This window comes from Haliaeetus leucocephalus, unplaced genomic scaffold (genome assembly GCF_000737465.1).
Source record: "Haliaeetus leucocephalus isolate CR32 unplaced genomic scaffold, Haliaeetus_leucocephalus-4.0 Scaffold751, whole genome shotgun sequence".
NCBI classification, from domain to species: Eukaryota; Metazoa; Chordata; class Aves; order Accipitriformes; family Accipitridae; genus Haliaeetus; species Haliaeetus leucocephalus.
In genome coordinates this window covers 13,549,903-13,576,859 of record NW_010973187.1, presented here as the reverse complement: position 1 = coordinate 13,576,859, position 26,957 = coordinate 13,549,903, and the positions used below count along the sequence as shown (strand labels likewise).

Below are 26,957 nucleotides of genomic sequence, written 5' to 3'. Positions count from 1 at the left end.
TGGTGCAGTTTTCTGAGATGTATACTGAATAAGGCAACTCTCTGTAGGACATACAGTATTTCTATAGCAATATCTGTCCCTGCCTGATTAACACCTTAGATTATTGGTATAAGGAGAACTTTGATCACATACTTGCATTTTCTAGAGGTCAGACTGAATAATCATAATGTTTCTTTCTGGGTCTAAAATCTACTAATCTGTTTACTCATTTTCTTTTTATGTGTTATGTCGTTTGAACAATGAGATGAGGGGAGCCAATTTCTCTTCCCTTTCAAACAGCGAGCTGGCCAGGTTTGCTTTCTGGTTCTCATGCATTTTCACAATGCAGAGGAAGTTTAAAGCCAAACAGAAAAGTCCTCCATTAAAAACAAAATAAATTTTAAAAATGGAAATATTTATATTAATAAGAATTCCTTCATTAGAGAGAAGTAATAGTCAAAGCCAGAACTTCCCAGGAATGGTCCCTTCAGTCTTTCTTATCTCACCTCACACTTCCAGCTTCATGCCCCGGCGGCTGAGTTATGTGCTTTTTTTGATTTATATTGTAGGAAACTGCGAATGTGTAACTTCTGATCAGTAAGCTGTTCACAGTTGTAGGGTAATGCTCATATTTTCAACTTATTTTTCACATTGGCCTGGGATGCCTCCTGCTCCAAGCTTCGGAAATCAGCCCTCTTTTCATTAGGCATCCCTAAGCTGCAGGTTTAAACAGTATTAGTGAGTCCCTAGGGACGTCTCTGCCTTTCTGCCCTGGTTCTTCTCACCCAACGTGGTGGTGCTTTGATGACTTGTCCAATGCAGGCTGGATCATGACTTGAACCGCAGTGAAGCATCGGGTGAACTTCACGTGCTTCTGGAGGGAAAAGCTGACAAGCTCTGAATAGGTCTGATGAGATTCTTTGTGTAAATCCACCACTGATGTGTTCATCAATAAAACTTTGGATAAAAAGCAATTACACTGTCAAGCAGTAAACAATCCAGAGCAATTCCAGCCTGTACTCCAAAAGAGACAGAAAAGAAAAATATCAATGTTTTGCCAAATGACAAAGAAGTCAAAGTGATATTTCAAAGGGTGTTATTTCTCAAGCTCCTAAAACAAGCAGAAAGGTTCCTACACTTACTAACAGTGAGGGATGCAGGGGTGAATAAATGAAAGGATATATCTATACACACAGATGGTACCAGCAAGAGAAAGAAAGGATAACATGAATACGTTAATATCAGTATATGACTAGCATCTTTTTAATTCCAGCATTTATTTGTTCTTTTATTCATGTATTTATTTACCTGAAGGCTAACATATGTAGGGGTGTCTGCCGCCAGGCAGCCCTGCTGCGGTGGTGGTCTGGCAGGTACTTGGCAGAGTGACCTGCAACGCGCGGGTGCAGGTTTCACACTGCTGGCAAAAACATCAGAAATCCGGAGAGATTGGCTCTTGGTTCATGTTTATGAGTTTAGGAGCCTTAAATTACGAGGGAGTTTTTGTCTGGTGCTCATCTTTAATTAAAGCGTTTCTTTGAAACTGTGCACGCTCTGCTTCCCTGACGGTACTGCCAGGGAATCGGTTGCTTCAGAAGAAGGTCGACCACGTCCTTCTCCTTACCTGCAGCAGCGGCTGTTTTCTTTTTGTTTTGTCACTTTGGCTCTTTCTTGATGGTGAAATGGGTTAACATAAAGTAAAGGTGTAATACCAATGCTGAAATGTGTCCTCATCTGTCCCAAGTTACATCTGTAAATTAGAAATTGCAAAAATATAGAAACTGTGTAGTGACATGGACTGACACCAACCTCGAACAGAGCCTTAATAATGATTAGGACACTGTTAGAGTGACCTCTCCTTTGCCTCTAATGAGGATTGCGAGGTCTTTCAGGGTCCTTTTTTACTGTCTGTGCAGCGTGTTCACCTGAAAGGAGGTTGTAGTGAGCGGGGGGGGTCGGTCTCTTCTCCCAAGTAACAAGCGATAGGACCAGAGGAAATGGCCTGAAGTTGCACCAGTGGAGGTTTAGATTGGATATTAGGAAAAATTTCTTCACCGAAAGGGTTGTGAAGCCCTGGAACAGGCTGCCCAGAGAAGTGGTTGAGTCACCATCCCTGGAGTATTTAGAAGACGTGTAGATGTGGTGCTTAGGGACATGGTTTAGTGGTGGACTTGGCAGTGCTAGGTTAAGGGTTGGACTTGATGATCTTAAGGGTCTTTTTCAACCCAAATGATTCTATGATTCTTAGTGGGGTAGGTCTTGTGGAAAAGGACATTGCTGTATGTCCTGGCTGTTTAATTGCATCAAGGAGAGTTTCTGTCTATTTCCTGCAATGAGAAAATGGAAATAATATTTATTCTGGCCTTCCTCATGTTGATAGTCAGTGAAATGTACCAAAGGCACATAGGATCAGGTGAAGGATGTAGTAGAAGTGGAAAGTATTCATATTTATGGCTGGGCTTGGGTTTTTTTTCATTCTAAACAAAATCAATCTTCTGGGCATTGTTTTGAAATTTTTTCCTGTGTTCCTGAAGCCAGGCAGAGCATATGCTGGGGTGTCCATGTGTGATGTGGAGACCCGCTCAGCTCCTTCTTCAAGTGCTGGGCTGGCCCTGTGCTGCTTGATGAACCAGGGGAGAGCCACTGTTTGGTGGCTGGGCAAGGACCAAGGGATGGAGCTGCATAAGATGCAGCTGCGGCCACTTTGCTGATTTTTGCCCCGCAGTGAGTCCCCAGACAGGGCTAATGCTACTCTGGATCACAGGGAGACACTTGAGCTGTTCCCAGGGTTAAAGGCTTTTCAAGTAACTGCACTTGGCTGCTCCTCCTTTGATTTTTTTCTTTGCTGGGAACCAAAATTGAAATCAGCAGGGGGAAAAGGTTCCTTGTGTTGTTGTTTGGGACGGTGTGTCCAGCTCCATGAGCCAGTGCCAGCTGCAAGACAGGAGCAGTCCTCTTCCACTAATGAGAAATCCCTCCTACCCTCTCTTTCTGGTCAGAAAATTTTGTCTTAAATTTCTTTAAGACAAAGACCTAATTCTACTCCTGCTGCCTGCAGTTTCAACTCTGCCTCCTGTGCACTGCTCAAAATTGCCACGGAGAGGGCAAAGCCGGTGCTGCCATTACAAAAGAAAAAAATAAATCCAAGAATAATAAAGACTGGAACAAACAAATTGCAGCAGTGCTTTGTGAGTGCCCAGGTCTGTTCAGAGCAGGATGCCAAGTGCCATCTCAGCAGGGTAGAGGGGGTTGGGATCAAGACCAGCTTTAGACAAACAGTCCACATCTCCACCATGAGTTGAGAGTTCAAATGCTCTCCCACAGCTGCCCTGGCTGGTTTGCTCCTGGAACAGCCCTGACTTATGTCAGTCCTTGGGCACCATACAGCGAGCAGCATTCCCAATGACATTACGGTTGGGTTAACCCTATTTTGGAGGAGAAAAGCCATACGGACATAAGCTCCATATGGAGAGTAGCCATAGCATTGGGTGCTGAGTTGCAGAGCACCCCAGGAGGTGAATCCCAGCCATGACTCTTGCCCACAGCAGGAAGAATCTATAGATGAATGCAAACATGTAATGCAAATTCCACGTACCGTAACGTGGAGTCACCACATGAATAAATAGGAGCACGGGTCCCTCAACTCTCTGCATGTACCTGGGATGCTGTTGACACTCTGAATAAGCAAGTGGCTGCGAACTTACCGGCTGTTCCTCCTGAGTCCTTGGATTAAGGTCTGGTTTGCAATGCATCATTTAAGAGGTTGCAAATATTTTCCGTGTGTTGAAATAAAATTATAAACAGATTGAGCCTGGGTACAGTAGATCCACCGGACTAAATTTGACTAAGAAAAGCTTTTGATTAAAGAATGAGCTTAAGGGGGATGGAGAGTGAGCTGGCATGGAGGGAAATTTTGTCATTTTAATGAAAAAATTTTTGTGGAAGTATACTCTCTGCAAACATCGAAGGAGAGAGTCCCTGTGCAGGAAAGCAGGTGATGTAAATCAGTATCTGCTAAAGCAGTCCATCTCTTGAATATAACAAAAGTAACCATATGAAACTGCAAAACAGCACGCACTGCATTTTCATGGGGAAATGTGCTGTATTCAGTCATATTAATTACTGCGTGGGCTCAATTTTCAGTGCAATCAATCCACGGGAAACAAAAGGTCTGCAGGGGAAATACAAAAAGACAGTCAGCTAATAGGAGCCAGATTCAATAAAACTGTGTCTGCCTTCAGTGAACGCCGAGGCGGAGGTGTGTCCATTCTCCCTTGGCAAGGCACGCAATGGGTCGGGCAAAGGGTGTAGGGCTGAGAGGAGCTTGGACCAACGCCCCATGTATATATACATATGTGTATACATATATATATATGAGAAATAAAACTCCTATTGTGAGAAACTAGGAAAGAAAGAGTTTTAATTCAAGTTTTTCTGTGCAGTGTTCAGGGTGTCATCTCAGCGCAGGTTGTTGTGAGATGGCACTTCTGCCGGTGCAGCCTCTACCTGCCCTGCCTCCTTCCCCGCTGTGCCGTGAGCCACGGGCTCTCCAATTCTCCAGTTCTTTCCCTTGCCCCACCATCAGCCTGGCACTGCTGCTCCAGCCTCTCTCTGCCAGCAGCAACCAGTAAGCCCCAGGGCTGCTGGTGCTGCCGGGGGTCTCCTGGGTGGACTTCTGACCCTGGGTGAACTTCACCTTTACTGCAGAGTTTCAGTTTAAGGCCAATATTTTAGCAAGCTATTTGATTTGTTTGCCTAGCACTTACTAGGAGCCTTATCTGTTGGTTTTTTTTTTTTCTTCCAAGGTTGCTTTTCATTTTCAAAGTTGAATGTGTTCATTTTTAGCGGTAGCCTTCTCTTCCATTCAGGGTCCAAACTTCCCTAGAAAGTGACTTCATGGCATTATTCAAGCAGATTATTGCTTGGAGTGGCTGAATTACCTAGTGTTCATATAATGGCAAGCTCCCAGTCCATATGTATTTAATGACTGTAATCATTCATTATTTTCCCTTTATTAGGTTTGTTTTTAAAGAAAGTTTTACTGTGCTATTTATGATATGCTAAGTGGTGCAACTTGCTGAAAAAACATATCGCATACATTTTATTTTTTAATAGGTTTTGCTTGTTAAAACGGAAATCTTTTATTACCCTAGTTGGGCAGTTTTTTGCTGACAGTTTTATTATTTCAATTACTCAGACATTTCTTTCCTCTTTTGTTTCCCCAGATACTCCTCCAGGGAGTTTTAATGTGTCCATTCTTTATTTAAGATTGGGTTCAGAAAGTGTTATTTCTAGCAGGGCAGAGGAAAAGTGTAATATAGCAGACATTAAATAGTGGGATGTCAAGGTTTTATTTTCTTTCCTCTTTGAGTTGTGGAATCCTATTCCCATCTGTGTCATCTGGTGATTAATAGTGCTGATAATCTGCGCTCCCTCATCAATAACTGTCTGCTACCAGTGCCAGGCAGAGGCCGTGCTCTGCCTAAAGAGTTCGTGGCTGCTGATAAATGAACATACACGTATGGGTAAAGGGGGGAACCTCTGAGAGCATTTAAAATCGCCAGAGACCCAGAGTCCTTTAATGAACTAATGCTCTGTGGGTACTGGCAGTAACTACTGTATGCATTTCACTCACCGGTGGGGCAAGGAGAATGGGACCATTCCTCCAGGGCAAAACCTTGGTTGGTGGAGTGAAATGTGCCCCCCAAGGGCTCATAGTAGTAGGGAGCCTTACAACCTCAGTGGGACAGCACCAGCGGGAAGGGCAGACCGAATTCGCCTATACAAAGGTCACCAGGGTGTGACAGCGTGGAAACCGGTGTCTGCTCCCCTGGCCCTTGCTGGGTACAGTTGTGATTTCCCTCTGCAAGTTCTAGTGCATCTTGGACCACTCTATGATGTGTGATGGATTTTATTTCCCGTTATAGTATGACCAGTCCTTGGACTGTGAGAAAACCAACACCAAAAGCTTGTTGGGACAGTGGGAGAGCCCCCAGAGCTCCAGACGGATATGTGCTTGGACTGCCTGTGGCTAGTGCATGGCCTTGACCATCCTTTAGAGAGGTAGAAAACACACTACAAAGCATGTCCTCACACTTCTGCGTCCCATCATGTTTTCCAGAGTGTCTGGGGGAGAGCTTTTCGACCGGATTGTTGAGAAAGGGTTCTACACCGAGAAGGATGCCAGCACCCTGATCCGGCAGGTCCTGGATGCCGTCTACTACCTGCACCGAATGGGCATCGTGCACAGGGACCTCAAGGTACGACCGCGGCGTGACTCGGTCCTCTGGGCAGCGGTAATGAAGGTTGGATAATTATGTGAGTCTAACGCATGTAGGTCCAGCCTCCACTGGGACTGGCTGTTTCAGTAAGGTTTTACTATAAGAGAGATGCTCTGAACGCTCCATATCCTCCCATCATAATTGGTTTTAATGAGGACTTTGCAATCAATGCTGTTACAGTGGGAGTTTTGCCCATATGATGTGGGGAAAAAGTCATTCATTAAGACCTGAAATGTTACATTAAGGCAGGAAACTCATCTCAGCTGGGATGTAAGTGTTTACTGCTGTAAAAGTATCTTGCAGATTTGCAGTGCTATATTTACTTTTATTTAATAATAATTAGTAACAATAAATAGTGTGGGAAAGTTGTATGATTTCCTATCATGCTATTTGGACCAGTGTTTTTGGAGACACTGTTAAAAGCAACAATTCTTCTAAGGAACATCATGTGCCAATGTGATTTTTAGATAATATTCCTTTTAGCTGTACCGTGTTATCACATCAAAAACTCTCAGCTTTTCTAGCAAAAAAACCCCAAAACATTATTTCTGTATTTTTTCCTTCCGATATCTTAAACTGTCGTTAAGGTAAGCAGAAAGCCTTGGATTTCATAACACACAGCTAAACCTCCCCATCTTTAGTATTTTAAATAATAAATTAGCAGAAGACATTGGAAAAAGATACAAATGTCAAAAGAAAACTCTGGGTTCGGTTCCTGAGCTAGTTAATTCTACCAAACTTACTGCCAGAAACAAAGAATTCAGTGAATGAAATAACACCTCTGGTTGTGTTTTGGAGGGATGCTCCAAACAGGGGTTTCCCTGGATGCTGATGCTGTGGCCTTGAATTGTCCCTATGTGAAAAGAGTGGAATTTGGCTAAACGAGTCATATTATTTAAAGGCTTAATGAACATTATTGGAGTCAAGAGCTGCAGAGAAGTTTGGCATTTTTTTCTTTTTTTTTTTTACTTCTTAAATACAACTTTTTATTAAATGTATTTTTAAATTAATCGTATTTTTAATACAGTCTAATATTAAACTGCATGTTTGTGATTTTTGGCTGTCTCCTCACAGCGAAGGTTGTAGTGCCGGCAATGTGACCTCGCTGTTACGCCTTAAGATGGATGAAAAATTGTGGTGATGAGAGATGCTCTTTATTTGCCTTTTATCTCCTCCAAAATCAGTGCTGATGTGAAGTGCTGAGTGGTGTAAAATAATAAATGACAGGCTTGTTCCCAAAATACGATGCAGCGGGGCCATAATAGAGCCCATTACCGGTGTAACCACCAGCACCACAGCTCTCCAAGGTGGAGCATTGCCCAAGACCAGCAGACGTTGCCTTGTTTTGTGGCAGCCTCAATGCAGCCATTTCCTTCTGCTCCTCTTTGCCCCAGATGTGAATCTTGTAGCTGTGTGTGGCCCGTTCCCATAGGACTGCAAGTTTTCCACACCTTACTGCTGCAAGGGACTTGCCTCAGTCCTGTACACCTCTACCAGAAGTGAGCATCCTGTGATCTTCACTTCATAGATAGACTAGAGTAATAGAAAGTAGAAATATATTTTTTAAAATATTGCTTTGGTACATTTTTAAGGCAAAACCTTCAATCCCCCAAAGGAAAATATACCCTGATGTCCGCAAATAATATTTCCTCCTCAGTATTGTGCAGTTTAGTCCTAACAGTCCCAAATAATGGGTTTTCTGTAAGGAGGGACTGGTCAGGCTTCCATCTCCTACAGTCTTCATGTGTTGCCCTCAGTTCCCATTCATTTCCTGCTTTTATGCTGAAGTACATAGAAATATTCTTGTATTTATTGGAGTTCCACCGCATTTCAGTACGGAAGTGGTGTTTAGCATTTTAACATGACCAGCTTTCTCCCAAGTTCAATTTATAGGAAATAACTTCACACTTCTTCCTGCAGCCAGAGGTTTTGGAGGGAGGTCAATCCTCTTAATTCAGATATTTGATTGTACAAGCTCTTAATATTCCTGTCTTTATAATTTAAAGGAAGGCTGTAGCTCTCACTTTAAAACAGATTAATCTTATTTAGAAGTTCCTATAATAAAATATGATATCTGGTAATTGGGAAGTGGATTCATCTACAAATTACTTTCAGAGTTTATCTAAGGACGTGCTGAATTTAGATCAAACTAACCTTCTCCGGTGGTATTTTGGGGCAAAGATTAGCTCTTTTTCTCTTTCTTTTCTTTGCAAGTCTTTGTCAGTACCATATCAGTTGTTAAAATGACTCATAAAATATGGTATATGAGGAACACCTGCTGTGAATTTCTGTTAGCACAAACATACCATGATGGCAAAAATAGGGCTATAATAAGGCTTTTTATGATCTCAAAATATCAAGATAAGTGCAAGTTTCAAATTGTGATCCCCCAAAATGAAACTCTGGGAAAGAATCCACTCTACAAAAATACAACCCTTGAAAACATCTATAACAATTATTTATTGTAATTATGTGTTATTCAGATACCAAAATAGTACTTGCTGTAGTTGGGAAAAGCAGATCTGGGCTCCGAGTCTCTAATCGAAGTAACACAGCAGCAGATAACAAGAGATGGCAGCAGATGACGTCCATAGAAGTCCGGGATGTACAAAAGGACTGAAGGGCTTGGGCTGCTCTACTTGGTACAGAGCCACCTCATTAATGCTTTTTGAATTAACCAGCTTGAAGAACCAGAGTTCTTTTAGACGGGTTTTAAACAAGTTTAAGTTTTAAATGGGTGGGTTTCTTGGCCTTACTAAATAGGAGTAAGTGGGAGCCTGAGGTGAGTTAGCAGAAATCGTTAGGAAATAATTGTCTTTCCCTTAATACCAGCTCTACCAACCCCTCAGCAGATCAGAAGTGCACTAGTAAAAATCAAGAGTAACTCCAAACCAAGGGCAGACCGTGGCATATAACTGTCTCACGTGGTGCCTGAAAACAGTGTCAGCATTGTTATGGCCAGTTAATGCACTGGACTTACAAGGTATCGTGAGAAAGAAGCATAAATGGTACGACTTCATAATTATTTTTACAAACAGGATTATTTCCCTTTTTGCCTCAGTCCCAGCTGGCTCACAGCTGTGGATGCAGCTTATAGATCTTCTCATGGCCATTGTGTCCTATGGATAAAGCCATCACTGCGTGGCTTCATGAGTGGGCTGGGGAGCCAGAAAGTGCTTCAACCTCCGCTTGAAGCTGAACGGCAACCTCAGAGTAGGGTGAAGGCGACGTCAGTCCCCGGCGCTTCTTCGTCCCATCTTTCCCCAGAGCAGGAGGTTATGGTGATGGAAGGTGGGAAGACAGATGCTGGTGCTGCTGCACTGCAATTGCTCCTCCTTACAAATCCAAGCTTGGACGCGTCCCAAAGAGTTTGATGATGCTGTGTGGCCACAACGGCTTCTCGTCATTTCTTGGAGCGCGCAGCGGGCTGATAGACAAAACGTGTTGCATGCGGGTGGGCATTTGTACCAGCTTCTGGGCAAAAGTCTACACCAGGGCTATGTTGAAATGTTGGGTATCCGTCACTTTTACAGATGAAGACCCCGAGGTCCGGGTGGTGCAATGGCACCCCGTTACCACCAAGCTGTCAGAGCGCCAGCAGATGCTGGACCTTTTTGCAAGCCCAAATATTAAGAAGGGGAAGAAGTGTGCTCTCACAGCACCTAGCAAGAGCTTTGCTGTATAGCAGCGTTCATTCAAAACATATGGATGGAGGACTATGCTGTAGCAGATGGAGGTTGTTTGGGCTCTCCAACCCAGCTGACATTGGTATAAAGTCACAGGGCTTTGTGGAGTGATTCTTGTTTTCTCTCAGCATAAACAAGTTGCTGCGCTTAGTGCTGTAGCATTTTTTCCTAATCAGCTCTAGCTAAAACATCCTTGCTGCAAGTCTGTTAACTGTAAAGGCATTTCCTCTCTCCTAACAGTTTATTTCCAGTGGAGAAGATACAAAAATTCTTTAATACCTACTGTTGTCCTTTTTCCTTTTTTGAATGCTGTATAAAAAAATATTCATTACACTACCTGTATTTACCATATTTACCTGCCTTCAAATGAATCCTTCCATTTTATCACTCTGAAGTGAAAATGTGTCAGACACATCTCACAAGTAAAAGACGAGCCTTAGTTCTTATTTGAGGTGCCAAAGGAGCAGTTTGTTATCCCAGGAAATTTGCTCAAAGCTCAAGGTGTCAGCTTCTTCCATTAGTTGCCATACAGGAGTCTGGAGAGGATCTCCATATAGGTTGTAAGAGCAACTCTTTAGGATTTAGGGGAACCAGATTACATTAGTGTATGATCTAACTAAGGATTGTATTAAATGCAGTGCATCAGCCAACAGATGTTACTGGACTTACACATTCAAAACCCATTTTGCTTGTTCCCCTTTCTAGCCCGAGAACCTGCTTTACTACAGCCAGGATGAAGAGTCAAAAATCATGATCAGTGACTTTGGATTGTCAAAGATGGAGGGTAAAGGAGATGTGATGTCCACAGCCTGCGGGACCCCTGGCTATGTCGGTAAGAGGCTTGGTTATACTGTCCATCCACTCTTCCCAGCTGCAATACAGGCAGATAGTGAAAAGGGAATAATACTTGTTCCCAGTGCCACTGCATAGTGCACAGGAGATTTTACAGATGTTCCTTAGAAACAGGGATTTCAGAAGCTGCTGGTGCTCTGCCTTGTATGCTCTTCTCCTTTGGGTCCTCATCCTGCAATCCAGCTCAGGGTTTGTGGGATTCACTTTCATAATTTTAGTCCTTTGCACAATGAGTTTTCTCAAAGACACTAATTAGCTAAATTAGGAGCACGTGAAGAATATCCTCAAATGCATCGATTCTGCAAGCACCTATAAAGCCAAGAAGCTTTACTTAATGTAACATATTATTTTAATCATAAAGGATAGCATTTGCGAGATTCCCCTGAGAGAAGACAGTAAAATGAAAGAGCTACGTTTATTCAGGCATGTTCAGTCACCCTCTGTTACAGCCATGTTAAGTTACTGACTCCTAGATGTCAGTAAGCAAAAGCTCTTTAGATCCTCAGGCCTTCCTGGACGGTATCAAACTGTTTCCTATCATTATTCTTTGGTCTTCTGTCCATTCAGTAGTGATTGTACCAGGCTATTGATTAGCAGTGTGTTTACCAGCATCCTTTTAAAAAAGTTAAAGTAACTGAATGTGAGGATTATATGGCAGGTGATGACAGGGTCTGTTTGAGGAAACACTATTTAAAAGGCTTACTTCATGCATGAGGTGGATCCAGAAAGCCTGTGCTTCCTACAATACCTACCTAGCCAGCTGAGATGGTAAAATTAATCTCTGGGGTATCCATGAAATACATGAAACTAAAATGACAGTGGCTTCCCCAGGGATAAATTTGTCTCAGATCTTTCCAGCAGGAAAGACTTGATGTCTTCCAGCAGTCAGAGGCTCCTTTTGCTTCACAGCTGCCACCTCACCTGTTTTCATAGCTCTGATGATACCGTGGTGTGAGAGCTCAAACAGGTTATGCGGTTATGACACAGTGATCCAGATTTATCCCAGGAATACCTTTTTCTGGGCATTTATCTTCACGCTGCACAGACATACTCTATCCTGATAACATCAGGAAAAGGAATAGGTTTCTCTGGTTTCCCATTGTGAAGCCATCAGCCCATCTTTTTTTTATTTTAAGACGTATGAGTCAGGATGCACTCTGTACAGCCTGAATAGCTGTCTTCTGTAATCAGTCACACCAGGCTGGAAATCTTCTTCTGAAGCACTAGCAGGAATTGAGCTGAGATGGCAATTTTCATAATTTTTGCTGTCAGCTTTTCTGTCCTTAATTAACATGTTTTATTTTGTTCCGAAATGGGCACTGACTAGAATAAGTCTGTGAGACACAGGGAAGCTCAGATGATGTTTGCCGAAGCGCTGATGGAATAGAGGGAGTGGGACTCTGCTTGGGCACTGAGTGATCTCATATGGCCTCTCAGCATAAGAAAACTTGCTATTTTGGAGAGGAAGCTCTCAGAGCATGTGACACAAATTGTAGTGCTTTCAGAGATGTTTGAGAGCTCTCATTACTCATGGTCTGCGCGCTGATAGCTACACAAGTGCCTCCAGGCCTGTTGTTACCTTACTGAACGCAGGATTTACTCATCACAGTTCAAGAGGTCACGGCCTCTTATTTCTCAAGTGCTGACAGGAGTTTTTTCTCCTCTCTCACAATGAAAACCTCTTCAAATATTTGTTGTATTTCTTTTTTGCACAGGAGACAGCTCCTCTTTAGTGCTGCTTTTTTTTTTCTTTTTAATATAATTGGTTGCCCAGACAACATTTTCCAAGCACAGAAAATTTTTGTTGTCAGTCACTGTGGTGATACCCACAAATGGGCCTCCGTGAGCGTTATACCTGATGATGTGGCTTCTGCATATGTGGTCTGCAATTTGTCCACATCTGAAAGCTTTCGTGCCTTCCAGCGTCACTCCAATTTGCAGCACCTGCCTAATGCCCTCAAATAAATGTAAGAGTCCTTCCTCCTAATGGCACAACATGAATATGTGTCCTCATCTGGACTGGGGCAGACACATGCCACAGGGATCCATCACTTGCAATACACTTCCCAGTGCTTTTCTTTAAAGATATGTAGAACACCTCATTTTCTAAGATTTTATGAGGAATTAATTATTTTTGTCAGTTTAACCACTTTGCTTTTAAATTAATGGAAAAAAATTAGGCATATATCACATGTCAAAGGCACCCAGGGCTCTGTTGAGAAGTCATTAGCATCTGTCACAATTTATACTTCATCTCCAGAAATGGATCTAGTTGGATCCCTCTATGCAAAGTGCTGGATAAGCTTCTCACTTGGTAGCAGACCTGATCTTAACTCATGTCTGCTGCCCAAGTATTTGCAAGTGTGCAAGCCCCCCTGTCATTTCTATCTAATTTCCCTGATTAGAATATACTTTCAACTCTTTGTGTTTTCTTAGTTTCATCTCCAAAGAATGGTGGCACCCGAGACACTAAATTCCTGTTTATGTGGTTCAGAAATTCATTGAATAAGGGAGGGTGTAATTACACTTAAACTTCTTAAAAATATCAGTTTTCTTTCTGAAAATCAAAGTATTGCTTATCAAATTAGAGTATATCTAAAACGTTCATAACAAGTAGTGCATTAGCACATTAGCTTTTAAGGCTCTGCCTTACAGATAAAATCACTGTCAACCATTCAGAGATCTTATCCCTTCAGGAGTTTTGTCAGAGGTTTTGGTCCTATAGTGAAAAGATGACAGGATAATTTAACCCAGTTAGCTGAGCCACTTTTGTAAAGATGCAAATCTAAATGTTTACTTACTGAAGAGGAGGTCTGATAATACTACCTCTTCTAATGAAAAGGTCTTCCATTTTCTCATCTGCTTACTGCTCTTATCTCTCCATTTGTTACGGAAGGAGTCTAGGCGATGAGCTGGGACTAGATGCCCAACTTTTAGATAGCACCTAAATTGGGTAAAATGAGGCAGCTTGTGTGGCTCATTTCATTGCAAATTAGGCGTGTGGACTGACTTGCATGGATCGCACCCCATCGTCTAAACTGGAGAAGTGGTGTTTTCAAAATCCTGAATTATCTGAGTGATTGTGGGCAAGATCTGCATAAGCCATTAGTGATTTATCATTTTAAAGCATATATTCAGGCTGCTCAGCTTGAGACCATTTATAAGAACTTGATTTTGATGAAGGAGGTGTTCAAAACTGCCTGAAAATGAGTCATCCTTGAGGTGCGTCAAGTTGGGCACTCACCAGGAGGTGACTCCAGTCACTCAGCAAATTCCTCTAAAGAGATTCTGGCTGTTTGAGAATTAGGTCTCACTGACTGACTTTCCATGAGAGCTGGTCTCTCAAAAGCTTTGGTTACTTCTGCAGGTAGGACTTAGACTTGCAAGACACTTAGGAGCATTGAAAAGTTTGGAAAAAATGTTAGAAAGCCTGTCTCGGGAAATCTGATCTCCTTTTGCAGAAATGCTGAATTATGAACTGTATTTGTGGCTGGCTAATATCTTAATCCTACTGATATTTAAAATTCTTGCTCTGAGTCCCAACCCAACTTCAAGTAAAATTTTCTTGTATTTCCCTGTTGTAGGTATTGGGCTGGACCCTGGATATGTGGTTAGTCCCCGTACACCCCACCTCACCTACTGGTTTTGTTTTCTGTAGTGCTTTTATGAAAGGTCATTTCACAACTTTCAGCTTGGTCAGAAATCCAGTAGTAATTTCAGATCGTATCAAAGCCATGCGTTTCTCTTAGCCCTGCGCAAGGCCAAAGCATTTAAGTAAGCAACAGATTTCCATCTTGAATTTTGACTTACTCAGTATCCTTTGAGTCAAAGGTTTGAAAATATTCAATAAGCCTCTGGAATATCCTTATTAGCAAAAAGCAACCCCAGGAGTTGTTTAGGTGGTAACATGAATAATAAAGTAAAAATAAAGCATGGGCACTGCTCTCACCAGGGTTTGCTCAGGCATAAGCTCATGACAGTTCAGCTCTGTTGCTGTATCCTGAAATGGAGTTTGCTTGTGTGTGGTTGTAGCTGCATTGTGTTCCATGAGAGCTATCTAAATCTGACTCAGCAACATGAAACAGGGACAGCAGGAGCACAAGCAGCCAGCAACACTGCACCGAAATCCTGCTGTCCTTCAGAAACAGCCCCAAAATTCAAAATCTTGGCCGATCAGGACAAGATGAACACTGGAGGACTGTGTGAAAGAGGGAAAGAAGTTATTTTCATCCCAGGAGTCAGTGGAAGAGGGACTCTGGTCTTGTGGTGAAGCTGCTTCATATGCCTCCTAGCCTGTTTGCACCATGAGGAAGACACTTTGAATGGCAGCAGAGCAGCTCACACTGCTCTTGCACCGTCTTTGCCCTCAGGAGAGGGACTGGGTTGGTCCTTCGTGCATCCAACCATCTTCTCAATGGTGCAGGGTTGTTCCTCTCTGTCCATCTTTTTGAGGTGGTACCTTCAAGAGGCCTAAGCAAAGGGGCTGGCACCATCTCCCTTTGGTGTCCCTTACAAACTCTGCCTGTTTCTCACCTTCCCTCTCGGATTTCATGGCCATGTGGTACCTGTGCAGCCCATTCATGTTTCCCCTTCTTTACTTGTAGGACTTGCCTACGTGATGGAAACTGGCACTAAAATAGTTACCAGCTGAACTACTAGTCCTGGCTTGCACCAGGCCCATTTGCTTGGCCAGCTGAGCTATGTCCCTGCCCAATATAAGCAGGTCCCTGGTCATTTTAACCCTATTTACATCTTTCTATTCCTCCCACATTTTCAGCAGCCTGCTGATTTGTCACTCCTATGGGGATCTTCAAAACCACCACCCTTTGTTCAAATGCCTCATTCCTTCTGGCATGCAGCTTGTGGGAAGCCATATAAACCACAGAAAATAGAATTAGACCGAGTTCTTGTGGGACAGAAAAATCTGCTGGGAGTAGTACCATCATGGGAGTGAAGGAGAATCATTTTTAAGTATGAGGCTGGTATGAAGAACAGGCACCCTCATGACCTGTGCAGTTTGTTCAACAGGCTTAAAGTATCAGAGCAATCGCCATCATTTGAGCTCTTTGCAAGAACGTGGATTGCTGTTTTTGGCATCCAGCAGCTGCATTTTTAGGGAGCTTATTAGCATAGCTGTGCTCACTGGAGGTAATGGCATAATGCTCTGAAAGGTTTCCAAACATTCCTGTTCTGTTCCTGTTCTTAAAAACCTCCATTTGAAACAACTCTTAATTTTTTCTCTTATTAAAAGCAAAACATAACTAAATAAAAAAAACCCCTTAACTGTAAAACAGCAGCTCAACTGGCCTGGGAAGCACGTCTTCATGTACCTGCAGGTGGGATGAGGTCCTGGGACCATTACCCAACATTTTACCTGCCACATGTTGCTGGTAGCAATGCTGATTTAGCCTGAAACAGTTCCTGGATGTGGAGAAAGGGTCCAGGTTTGCTTCATCGACTTTCCTGTCTCTGGATGACTGTTGTGTAGCATTTGAGCTCACAGTGATTCCCTGGGGAGGTGCGATACTGGAAGCCTTTGCTCAGCTGGCATTTCCCCAGCGCCAGAAATGGGAGCTTTGACTTTCCCCATCTCCTTACTGCTGTTTTGTCTCCTCAGCTGTCTGTGTTGATCCTTTAAGGCCGTCAGCTCTTGGATTTTTTTCATTGCGTCTCCTGCTTTTGCCTCTTGGCACTGATCTACCGTCATTTCTGAGAGCTCCTCTGACTTGTTTTTCAGCTCATTAAGTATTTCCGTCTTTTCCATATATCAGAGACAGATGATGCTTAGCTATGTTCTCCTGTTCCTGTTGCATGTCTGCTCTTTGGAACAAAAATCAAAAGCAGCCATTTGGCCTTCAAATAATTATTTAAACCTCCTGCCTTTCTTCATTAAAGTTTACCAAAGAGAAGGTAATAGCCTCACGTTTGCTTTGGGCTTGATCCCATGGTGTTCTTACCTGCTTCACAGCCACCATCCGCAGCAGCAACTGACTGTTATCAGTGCCCTTCACTCCTTTAAAATGAAGAGAAATACCCCAGCACAGCTTTGATGTTTTAAGAGGGAGAATCTTTATATAGTTCACATCCCCTCGTCTCAGATTTGTTTTTTGTTATGTTAATGTGGTATATCTGTATAATGTCAGGAGCTCACTAGGATCTGTGGTGCTCAGGAGCCATTTGCATAATATTTTCTGTGGAGGTTATAAGATGTATAATGTTTACCAATCTTGAAAATGAGGCAAACAGGAGCAGACAGTCAGATATGTGAATAAAATATTGGGAATTTGGGAGAGTTGGAAGAGTCTAATCGCCTAAAGACAGGGGAAAATTAACTCCCTTTTTCTGCATATTTTGTCACAAAATTCAGTCACAAGGCATGGAACAAAAAAGAAAGCTGACTCTCACAAACCCTATTTCATAGAATGAAAGAATCACAGAATGGTTTGGGTTGGGAGGGACCTTAAAGACCATCTAGTTCCACCCCCCCTGCCATGGGCAGGGACACCTTCCACCAGACCAGGTTGCTCAAAGCCCCATCCAACCTGGCCTTGAACACTGCCAGGGATGGGGCATCCACAGCTTCTCTGGGCAACCTGTGCCAGTGCCTCACCACCCTCACAGTGAAAAACTTCCTTACATCTAATCTAAATCTGCCCTCTTTCGGTTTAAAAACATTACCCCTCATCCTATCACTACATTCCCTTGTAAAAAGTCCCTCTCCAGCTTTCCTGTAGTCCCCCTTTAGGTACTGGCAGGCTGCTATAAGGGGTCCCCAGAGCCTTCTCTTCTCCAGGCTGAACAACCCCAACTCTCTCAGCCTGTCCTCAGAGGAGAGGTGCTCCAGCCCTCTCTCTGATCATCTTCATGTCCACTTGATGCACATTTTGAAAAAAGGTTCTTTTTAGAGGAAAACTTGGAGGCAAGTTTTGGTGAATCAGGAAGAAAAGAGTCAGATTGAGGGACACAAGAGCTGTCTGAGAAGGTTGTCTTGAGCAACTTTGAGAAACAACTGTTTTATAGAAGATAAACGTAAATTTGCCAGACTGTCCCAGCTTGCCAGGCTATCTGGGAGGCAGTGGCAGACCAAATAGGATGGCTTTCCAGTGCTCTATTCTTTTATCCCAAGTTTGTCTTCAAATTCACCCCCACCAGACTGACCAGCACCAAGCTGACACACAGACCCTGACCCAGCCATTGAAAAAGGAGTAGTATTTTGGACACCAGCTATAGATGCCTTTTACATTTCCACAGCTCTGTCCCCTATTGTAGTAAGAACATTTTAACCTTGATAGACTACAACAGTGTGCCCATGTCCTGGAAGGAGTCAGGGGCTTCTCAGAATTGGGGTGCGGGTTTCTGTGAAGCACCTAGGGCCAGGGTAGGAGCTGTTCATGTAGGTATGGTGGAAAGAAACCTCCTTTGGCACATAGTGGATAGGTGTTGGAGTATTCACACATTACAACAGTGTATTAGGATTAACAATATATGAACAGAACCATCTTTTTAATTTCTTATACATGCAGTGGTCCCAGTTTGATGGATGACTTGAAGACTGGGGTAATATTTACCCTGTGCTACAGATTAGGGCATATCCCAATCTTCAAGAGTCTTTATAATCTGGCGACCAGCTATATTTTTACCCACATTCCCCTGGATTTTCTTCCTTTTTACAATGTGTCCCCAGTGTGACTTGACCCTTTCCATCATTCTGCTGCTTGTGGAAATGCAATCTGGATGCCGTCATCTGCCTCATGCACTGTCTTCCTTTCAATCCCTTCTATAAGGTCTCATGCCCAAGCACCAGAAAGTCTTTTCTGTTTCTCATTATTGCTTCCTGTTCCCTTCCTTGCTGGCAGTTTTGACCTTAGTTTTGTTGACTTGTCTAGCTTAAGAAGATAACTCTTTGAAGAGTCCTTACCAGTACACCAAAGCAGTTGTAGCAACTAAACGTGAAGCTCAAGTGTCAATACATTTATTTGCTTCACAATTTTTTTTGCGTTTCTTCAAGTAACTAACTGCTTTGATGTTGGTAAGACTCCTGTCAGAGGAAGGTGTAACCCTAAAGAAATATTGTTGCTGGGACTTGCCCCTTCATGGGTTTTTTGCAGCATTTGAACTCCAAAGTACTCAGAGGAAATACTGTGCTTTTTAAAACGCGGTGTGGCAAGTCTGCTTTAGGAATGCCACGATCAGTGATTTCTTGCATTACTGTGGACATTTTGCTTTGAGAAAAGCAAAAGCTTCTTTACATGAAAAAGATTAAAGTCACAGGGTTTTAAAATTTAGGTTTAAGCATTTGCATTGAAAGGTCCTAACAGGCAAAACTTAATACTCCAGGCTCCCAAACAAAAAAAAGTACTTTTTAAACTTTCACTGGTGTTAAGATAGGAAAGCAGACCCATGAAGAGTTTCAATAGATGCCCAGGCTCTCACTTCTAGCAAAATTCAGACCATGGTGGCTATAGAGGCAGAAGGATCAGTTGCTTTGTCCATGTGTCCCATTCCTGCTACTTTTCGTTTCTCCCTCTGAGGAGTCTGCGTTCTCAGAGGCAGAAGGACAAATGTCTCCCTGTGACTCCAACATCCAGCAGGCTTTGGAAGGCAGCAGCTGAGAGGTGTGGGGACAGCTCTCCTTCCTCTCCTGCAGATGTACCTTATCACCTCCCTGACACGCTGCGCTTTCTGAGTTGCCTCTTGCAGCCCCCGGGTTGGCAGCGTGATGTGGTGGAGCCGTGAGGCTGTCAGGGTGAACGTGCATCTCAGCACCGGTGCAAAGCTCGGCCTCGTTTTCCTCCAAGTCTCCTGAAGTTCCTCTGACAGGGAGGTGATACCCCTCTGCCTCTTATGCATTTTTCTGTGCTTGGTTTTGTTTTCTGTCCTTGGAGTCAGAAAAAGGGGCATTTGCTCCACTTTAGGAGTCATCCTTCTTTGTGAGAATATGAGCTTCAAAAACATCAGGATATTTGCAAATGCAAGGGCTGTATGTGAAGGGCAACACAAGGTCTGAGAGAAATTCAAGTTTCAGGGTCCTACCTCTTGACACATTCAAATGTTTGGTCTTGTAACATGTGCTTGTTTGGCGTTTTATTTTCAGCTCCTGAAGTGCTGGCCCAGAAACCCTACAGCAAAGCCGTGGACTGCTGGTCCATCGGGGTCATTGCGTATATCCTGTGAGTATCTGTTGGGTTTTCAATCCAGGCAGCTTGGGGACCTGCAACATGCTCTCCCACCATATAGTTACCCACTTAGTCTGGGCCAAAAAATTAGTCTCTGATACTTGTGACCCAGGATAACATGAACCCTGGACACCTCCTAGTTGCACAAAGGCTGAAATTTGGGCAGAAGTGGTAGGAATGAACCCGGACCCCTTAAAAGCCCAAATCTTTGCTCCCACCTGAACTACAGTGTGTGCAATAGTATGGATTTGTCCAGGCTGTGACGTTACTGAAGTTATTACATCCCCTGCTCAGATTAGCTTTGACAAGAAACAAATCTGGCCATGTCCACAGAGCACAGCATCATGCCCACAGGCGTATCCTGAAGGGCCACCTCTCTCAAGGCACCACTTTATTGGCTTTTTCTTCCCTGGGGAGGGCACAGAGGGAGATAAGCAGGGAAGAACTTTTCATGTCCTGTAGTGAATTATTCTCATTAAAATGTAATACAAAGTATTGAGATTTTTACTAAAAATGAGGGATCATTTTCCTTAACACATCCAACCATCAGGTCCCATAGGAGAGGATGAGCTGATTTGTGCCCTGTCAGTTCTGTCACTCTTCTATCAAGCCATTAACCCTCTGCATTCTTGGCTGAGATTTGCTCCTCTAATGGGGCTAATTGCTGCTCAAAGGAGTGGGGATTGGTTACCTGAGAAAGCTACAGGACCAGGACTTCTGTGCATTCTCCGAAGTGGCAGATAGATCTCAGAACTCATATGTTTATAAAGATGTAGTGCCTGTCCTCATTCAGTACCTGCCACCCTTCTTCAAAAAGGCTTAGTGGGATAATTTAGATTGGAGGGAACCTCAGGGAGTCCTGTCCTTGAGGTCAGACTAGGTTGCCTAGCGCTTTATCCATTTGGGTCTTGAAATCCTCCAAAGACGGAGACTGCACAAGGTCTGTGGGCAACCTGTTCCACTGCTTGACTGTCCTCATGGGGAAAAGGTTTTCCCTTATATTCAGACTTGTCTCCATGAAAGGGGCAGCCAGTACTCCAGATGTGGGTGCACCTTCAGTGCTTGAACTGTGGAAGTAGGTAAGCCACCTCTTGCACAGCGACAACACTTGGAAGGATTGGGAAGGTGTCCTGGCTACTGTGGTCGCAGGGATACCCTGGTGCCAGGGGTCATTAGTGCTGTCCAGAGAAGGGCATCCGTAACATTTCTGGCACCATTGTCTGAATCCAGCTCTGTGTGCATGAGTATATGAAATCACTGCTAATATTTGGATTGAGAAGGAAATGCAGAATTCGTTGTCCGTGAACCTGTAGGAAGACTCCCTCTAGCTTAGGGGCCTGTCTTGATGGGGTAGTCTGTGCTCAGGGCTCGGATCTGTGAGTCCATGCATGTCTTTCAAATAACAATTGTATAGGTTGCATCTGCACAGCCTAGCAGGCTTTGAAGCAGGAGCTATTTGTGTGGGTCTTCGAGAGGAGGTCAGGCTTTCGCCATGGGCTGTCTCAGGGTGACCACACAGAGCACAACAAGCCTGTTCCTTTTGTGCAAGAGAGCACAGAGCTGCTGTGTAGCTGTTGACTGCCACAGAAACAAATGTCTTTTCATGCCAGTGTTACCAGTGCTTTCTCTTTTTTTTTATTTTCCCTTTTACACAACTGTCACAGTTATACAAGACTGAAGGAAAAAGCAGCTCCAATGAGGCACAGCATTAAAGCATTCCTACTTTGTTCCCTTTCTCCTTATGCAAACATTTCATGGCTTGTCAACACGAATAACTTTTTGATGGTGTAGTAGAACTATTTTTGCCAGGACAAACCTCACTGCTGTATTATCCACTCTGTGCAGTGTTCATTCTTTACATTCTCATTTAGTCTTGAGCAGAAGTTATATGTTACCCAAAATAGCTTTTTCATATTAAGATAGTATAGGAAGGTTTTATTTATTTGCATGTATGTTTATTTATTTGAAAACAAAGCCTTGCCTAAAAACGTTAACTTTATAACTGGCTTTCCAATCTGCATGAATATTTGAAAACCTGTTGACTACAAAACTTTGCAGGGGGATGGATTTATCTTGGAGCAACCATCAATAGCAAGATGCAAAAAACTTTTGCATAACAAAGCAAAAATCAGCAGTGCTGATTCTGACTTTGTGGCAAAGCCCAGCGGGACATGCTACAGCAGTGAGGAAGACAGCAGACATGCCAAAATACCTCAGAGGCTGCTTCACACATCATTCCCTAGTGCACTTTTAGTTGAGGATGATGTGTGCTGACCCAAACTTACCATTTTCCACAAGCAAACCTGAGCATGGAAGGCCTAGAGGTTGGGTTTTTTGATGTTTTCGGCCCTTGCCAGCCATGGCAGGACAGTCAGGTAGAGTCTTTTCTGTTGCTTTTGTTGTACTTTGCCGAGTACCAGCTTCAGAGAGTGGGAAGGAGGAGGATGCAATTGGAAGACAGCAGTACGCTGCCTCACTTCCAGCTCGACCGCTGGCTAGGTTCAGTTTATTGTCAAATATCCACCATGAAAATATGTGTCCATCTGGCAGCCCACAGGAGGGCTGTGAACTGTTGCATCCTTGTTGCCTAGAGAGAAACTTGGCTCTGCTTTCCTCCAAGTTTTCAGTCCCATTCAACCATGGCTCATGCACCAAAGGTCTTTTTCGCTGGCAGACCTGTTGTTATTTCACTTGTTGCTTTTTTGTGTCTTGCTGAGGATTACGGGTGAGTAATGTGTCCTCCATACCCAGTTTATGAACACATCTTCAGTATGTTGAAGGTTACAATCTCATCCATAGTCCTTCTCCCTTCCTAAGCAAGGCTGCTCTTTCTGCAAGGTTCAGCTCAGTTGTTTCCTGCTCTGTTTTCACAATCAGCACGTGCTGGGCTTGTCAAACAAGGCATACACACTCCTCGAATCTAAATTCCCCATTTGCTGTATGGGGAATTCCCAGCCCTGAAGGCTTAAATCAGTTTAGTAAGACTGAGTCCCTATGAATTCCCATTTGCAGGACAAGGAAACCTTTTCAGGGTTTCTGTGCTTCATGTAATAAGGACTTGATTTGTATTACATACAGTCAAAATGAATGGCAATAATGCGTTGCCGTAGGAGCGCGGTAATGTGTTTGCCAGACTGTTACTGCTTGGGTGGGATTGGGTCTGAGGTCAAACCACCTCCTTGAATATTTCTGCATGTGAATGTGAACTACATCCTTCAGCTCCTGTAACAGTCAGCAGCACCCCAGGGCTCTCTTTGGTTACCCTAACGTAGGTGCTTGGTGCTGTTTCAGGCACGTACAGCATCCCGCCTGGTCGCAAGCTGCGGCTGCAGGACGGTCCAGCCCCCCGTAGCCCCCCGGCGTACCTGCCAGCTGGGGACAGGGGTCCTGTGCACTTGACAGCTTCTCCAGTGGCACTGGGCTCTGCGTGTGGGCACCTCAACCCACCTGGGTCAATGCAAGCAGTCATTTCACCGGGATGTGCCGTTCAGTTGCCTAAACTTCTGTGTTTAGTGCCACGCTGGGGTGTCTGGGACAGCCACGTGGATTTGGCACGCGTAACGCGCTGCAGAGACCTTCCTTCTGGAGTGGCAGATGGAGGCCAAGCGGGAGACCACGGACTGTGCCGAATAGCACCAGATGCCCATGCTGAGGCTGCGGGATCACACCCTGCTCTGAACTCAGACCCCTGCCTTCACAGTATGGATTCATCTGCTTTATGGTACATTTGCATCACTCTCCAGTCTCCGTTGACTCCATCTCTATGGACTGCAACGGGAGCTTAGAAACCCAGCCCACATCTCCTGTGTCCTAATCTTGAACTGGATCTCATCCTTGCTTCCAGGAATAGCCAGAAACTGCGAATATGGCCTCGCAAGAAAGTGGATGTCAGGGGTACAGTAGAGACAGAGAGGAAGAGGGGTCCTTCCCTAACCTGGAAGGAGGTAGCCCTGCTGCGGTGTCTGATACCACCAGTGATGGGCACAGCTTTAACACCGAGGTTTGCTGTCTCAGCACTGCCCCACCACCCGAGGTCGCAGAGCCAGCACGCTCACAGTGCAGCGTGGCGCTGAGATGCCGCAAGCACCAGCAGCATAGGCGCCCTGGTGCGATGCTGGTAGTTAATCCTGCCCTGAGCAGGAGTTATTAATTCCAATATACCACCACACTCATCTGGATATGCCATTTCCAGCTCCACAGTCAGCACAATTGGAGCTACTTGCACGTGCCCAAACCAGTCGGAGACGTATTTATGCACAGGGCAATCCAAGCACATTGTCCTGCATCACCTCCCCACCTCTCCCATGAATCCTCACAGCCACTCTGAATGGGCTGTTGTCATTTAAGAAGATGGAAACTCGGGAATCCAACACAGAAGCCAGGCATAAATTAAAGATGCTTTGAGCTATTATTACTGCAAGTGGTTTGAGTGCCTCCAGACACAAGCTCTTTCTCACATGAGAGCCTTCAGTTTATGACACTGGAAGAACAAACTGTTTCGGTGGCACTGACGCTGTAGACAAATATTTGTTTCTGTGATATGCAAGGTGAAGGATGTCTTAGGAAAAATACCTTTGTTTCAGCGCCAGTCTCTAATGCTTCTCGTTAATGACAGCCAGACTGCAGAGGCTGCACCAGCGGAGTTTTTATCAAAACCTGTTTTGCATGAGAAGTCATTATTCACACGAACTAATTTTAGCAGCCTGAAATTTCCTGTTATTCCAGTTGCAATATTTCTCAATTTGAAACACCCTCTCTGTTGAGCTCGGCTTTCTACTTATCACAAGGTAGTTTTGATAATGTGTTCAGCTTGAAAATATAGAGCATAAGAAGAGCAAGAGACTTCACTGTCTGGGTCACATGAGGGGTTACAAAAGCTTGGGGAGATAAAATACTGATCGCATGCATACCTGATATAGAGAAGAGTGAGTTAATTTATGCAAAAAATAGGAAATCATATTCCAAAGCTGGAAAAGGACCTGGGGCCACAGAATGCTCTGCCTCAGCCCCTGGTTAGTCATAGTCAACACCTCCTGTCTCTTCTGCACTAGGCTGAACACATTTTGCCCTGAATTTTCTTCTGATTCTGTTCACTGGTAGGACAAGAATTACTGGTTTGTTATTGCTATTTATAAACAATGAGTATCTGGAGATAGGTCTTGGATCATACTTTCACAATTTGCTGCTGAGTTGCTTTTGATTTTCAAGTAGATGTGCATGAATCATTGATGATGTTTGTATGGAAGGATTAACCAGGGATGGTACAAAGTATATTATGCCAGAAGAAGTTTCCACCATCATCCTGGAGTCACACATTGGGAAAAGCTGGTCAGTTATCTCACCTGCTCAGCATCACACACAAGGCTAAGCAAGAAAGTGAGGAATAACTTACTTGTTCAGTACTGGCAGGAGAATTAGTGGTGCAAAAATGTACATGGGCATGTTGGATTGCTCAGGATAACTCAATTAAAAACTGGGAAGACAACCCCGAATGATTGCTCCTCATTGCTTGCTTCTTAATTTATTTTTTATTCCCCATGCTAATATGTCCTTGTCCACAGTTTCATGAGGGCACCAGTGGCAGCCAGTATGAGGGTCCGTTCCCAAAATAAGATGTAATACATGCATTTATCTGTATAAATAGCACTTGGACAACTTCCCATACATCTCAGGTCTTTGAGCACTTACTGAACTCTTTGCTCTAATCTCACTATAAAATTGTTTGTAAAACTAACCCCAGTGCCTCTTGTGTTACAGGCTGTACACTCACTATGCAAATGGGTTATTTAGCCTTTAATATCACCCCCGATATGTAATGAGAGCTTGCAGGGGTTTGTTTTCTCTGCCTGGTGAGGAGAAGATGTTCCCGGTATTCCTCTTGTGCTCTCCTGATGGCTTCTAGAAATGACTTCTGGCAATATCTTTCTTTTGTATATCCACCTGTGTTTTTCTCATCTGCATCCCATTCTTTTCAAGGCAAGACTGGGAACAGGAGGTTAAGGGAATATCTGTTGCTGATGTGATAAGGTTGCTGAATAATTCTGAAAAGCTTTTATTTGGTGAAACTGCAAGAAAATGATGACAACTAACAGCTGCCTGAAGCTCCCCCAGGACAGTGCAGGATTTTTTCACATTGAAAACAGAGGGGTTATTTTTATATTTCTGCATATCTAAAGAAAAGCAGCAGAACCTCTGATAGTGAGGTCAATTTTTTCACACAGAAATGTCCCAGCAGATGGAAATGAAGTCGGTGGGATTTTGATTTTGTAAGAATTAAAGAAAAACTTATTATGGACTTTGGAAGGTGGCCCAGTTGCTGGAAGTCCAGCAAGATTTCCTCCAGCCATAAATTGCATGATAGCCTAACATACTGGGGCTTTCCCATCCCTTACTGCAAAGCCAGTAACGTTAAAACATTAAAGTAAGTAACATTAAAACTTCTATGTCTTCCTAAACTCTGATTTTAAGGGAAAGGACAGCAAGACTGCCTATATTTTGGCTCCAACCCCTCCCTGTGCCAGGATGCCCTGGTGTTCCCCTCCCACATGCCACCTCCTCCGTCCTAAGGAGCGTGCTCCCTTCCCACATGCTTTCTGGTGTAGGTCCTCAATGTTTTGCCTCCTGGAGGAGCATCCTTGGGTCCCCCAATGCAGGAGGTTCATCCCCATCCCTGGCCGAGCCAGGACCAGCCCTTGCCCTGCACTCAGCCCGCTCTTAGGCAGGGGGCTGATTTGGAGGGATGTCCCTGCCCGTAACCTGTAATAGTGGCTAACACTTCTCAAGCTCTCACTAGCAAGGGAAAAGCTGTGCCAAAAGAGGCTGTTTTCTGCCCTGTGCCCAGCTCCCAGCAGTCCCAGTATCCTCCTGCATGACGTTGGCTCTGCTCCCAGCCCTCCCAGCATCAGCCCTCGCAGCACCCACCCCTGTGATGGGCTTCAGTGACCTCCCAGACACAGCAGTAGATACCCCAGACCCGTATAAAT

At 44.0% G+C, this 26,957-nt stretch overlaps 1 protein-coding gene across 1 annotated transcript in view; it reads left to right on the top strand.

Annotated features, from left to right (window-relative positions):
• Window positions 1–26,957, top strand: part of CAMK1D (calcium/calmodulin-dependent protein kinase ID) — a 146,312-nt gene that overhangs the window by 95,093 nt on the left and 24,262 nt on the right. The window contains exons 4-6 of the mRNA XM_010581108.1: window positions 6,101–6,239; window positions 10,652–10,778; window positions 19,893–19,968. Of these exons, the coding sequence (XP_010579410.1) occupies window positions 6,101–6,239; window positions 10,652–10,778; window positions 19,893–19,968 (342 nt within the window). The remainder of the gene's footprint in view (window positions 1–6,100; window positions 6,240–10,651; window positions 10,779–19,892; window positions 19,969–26,957) is intronic.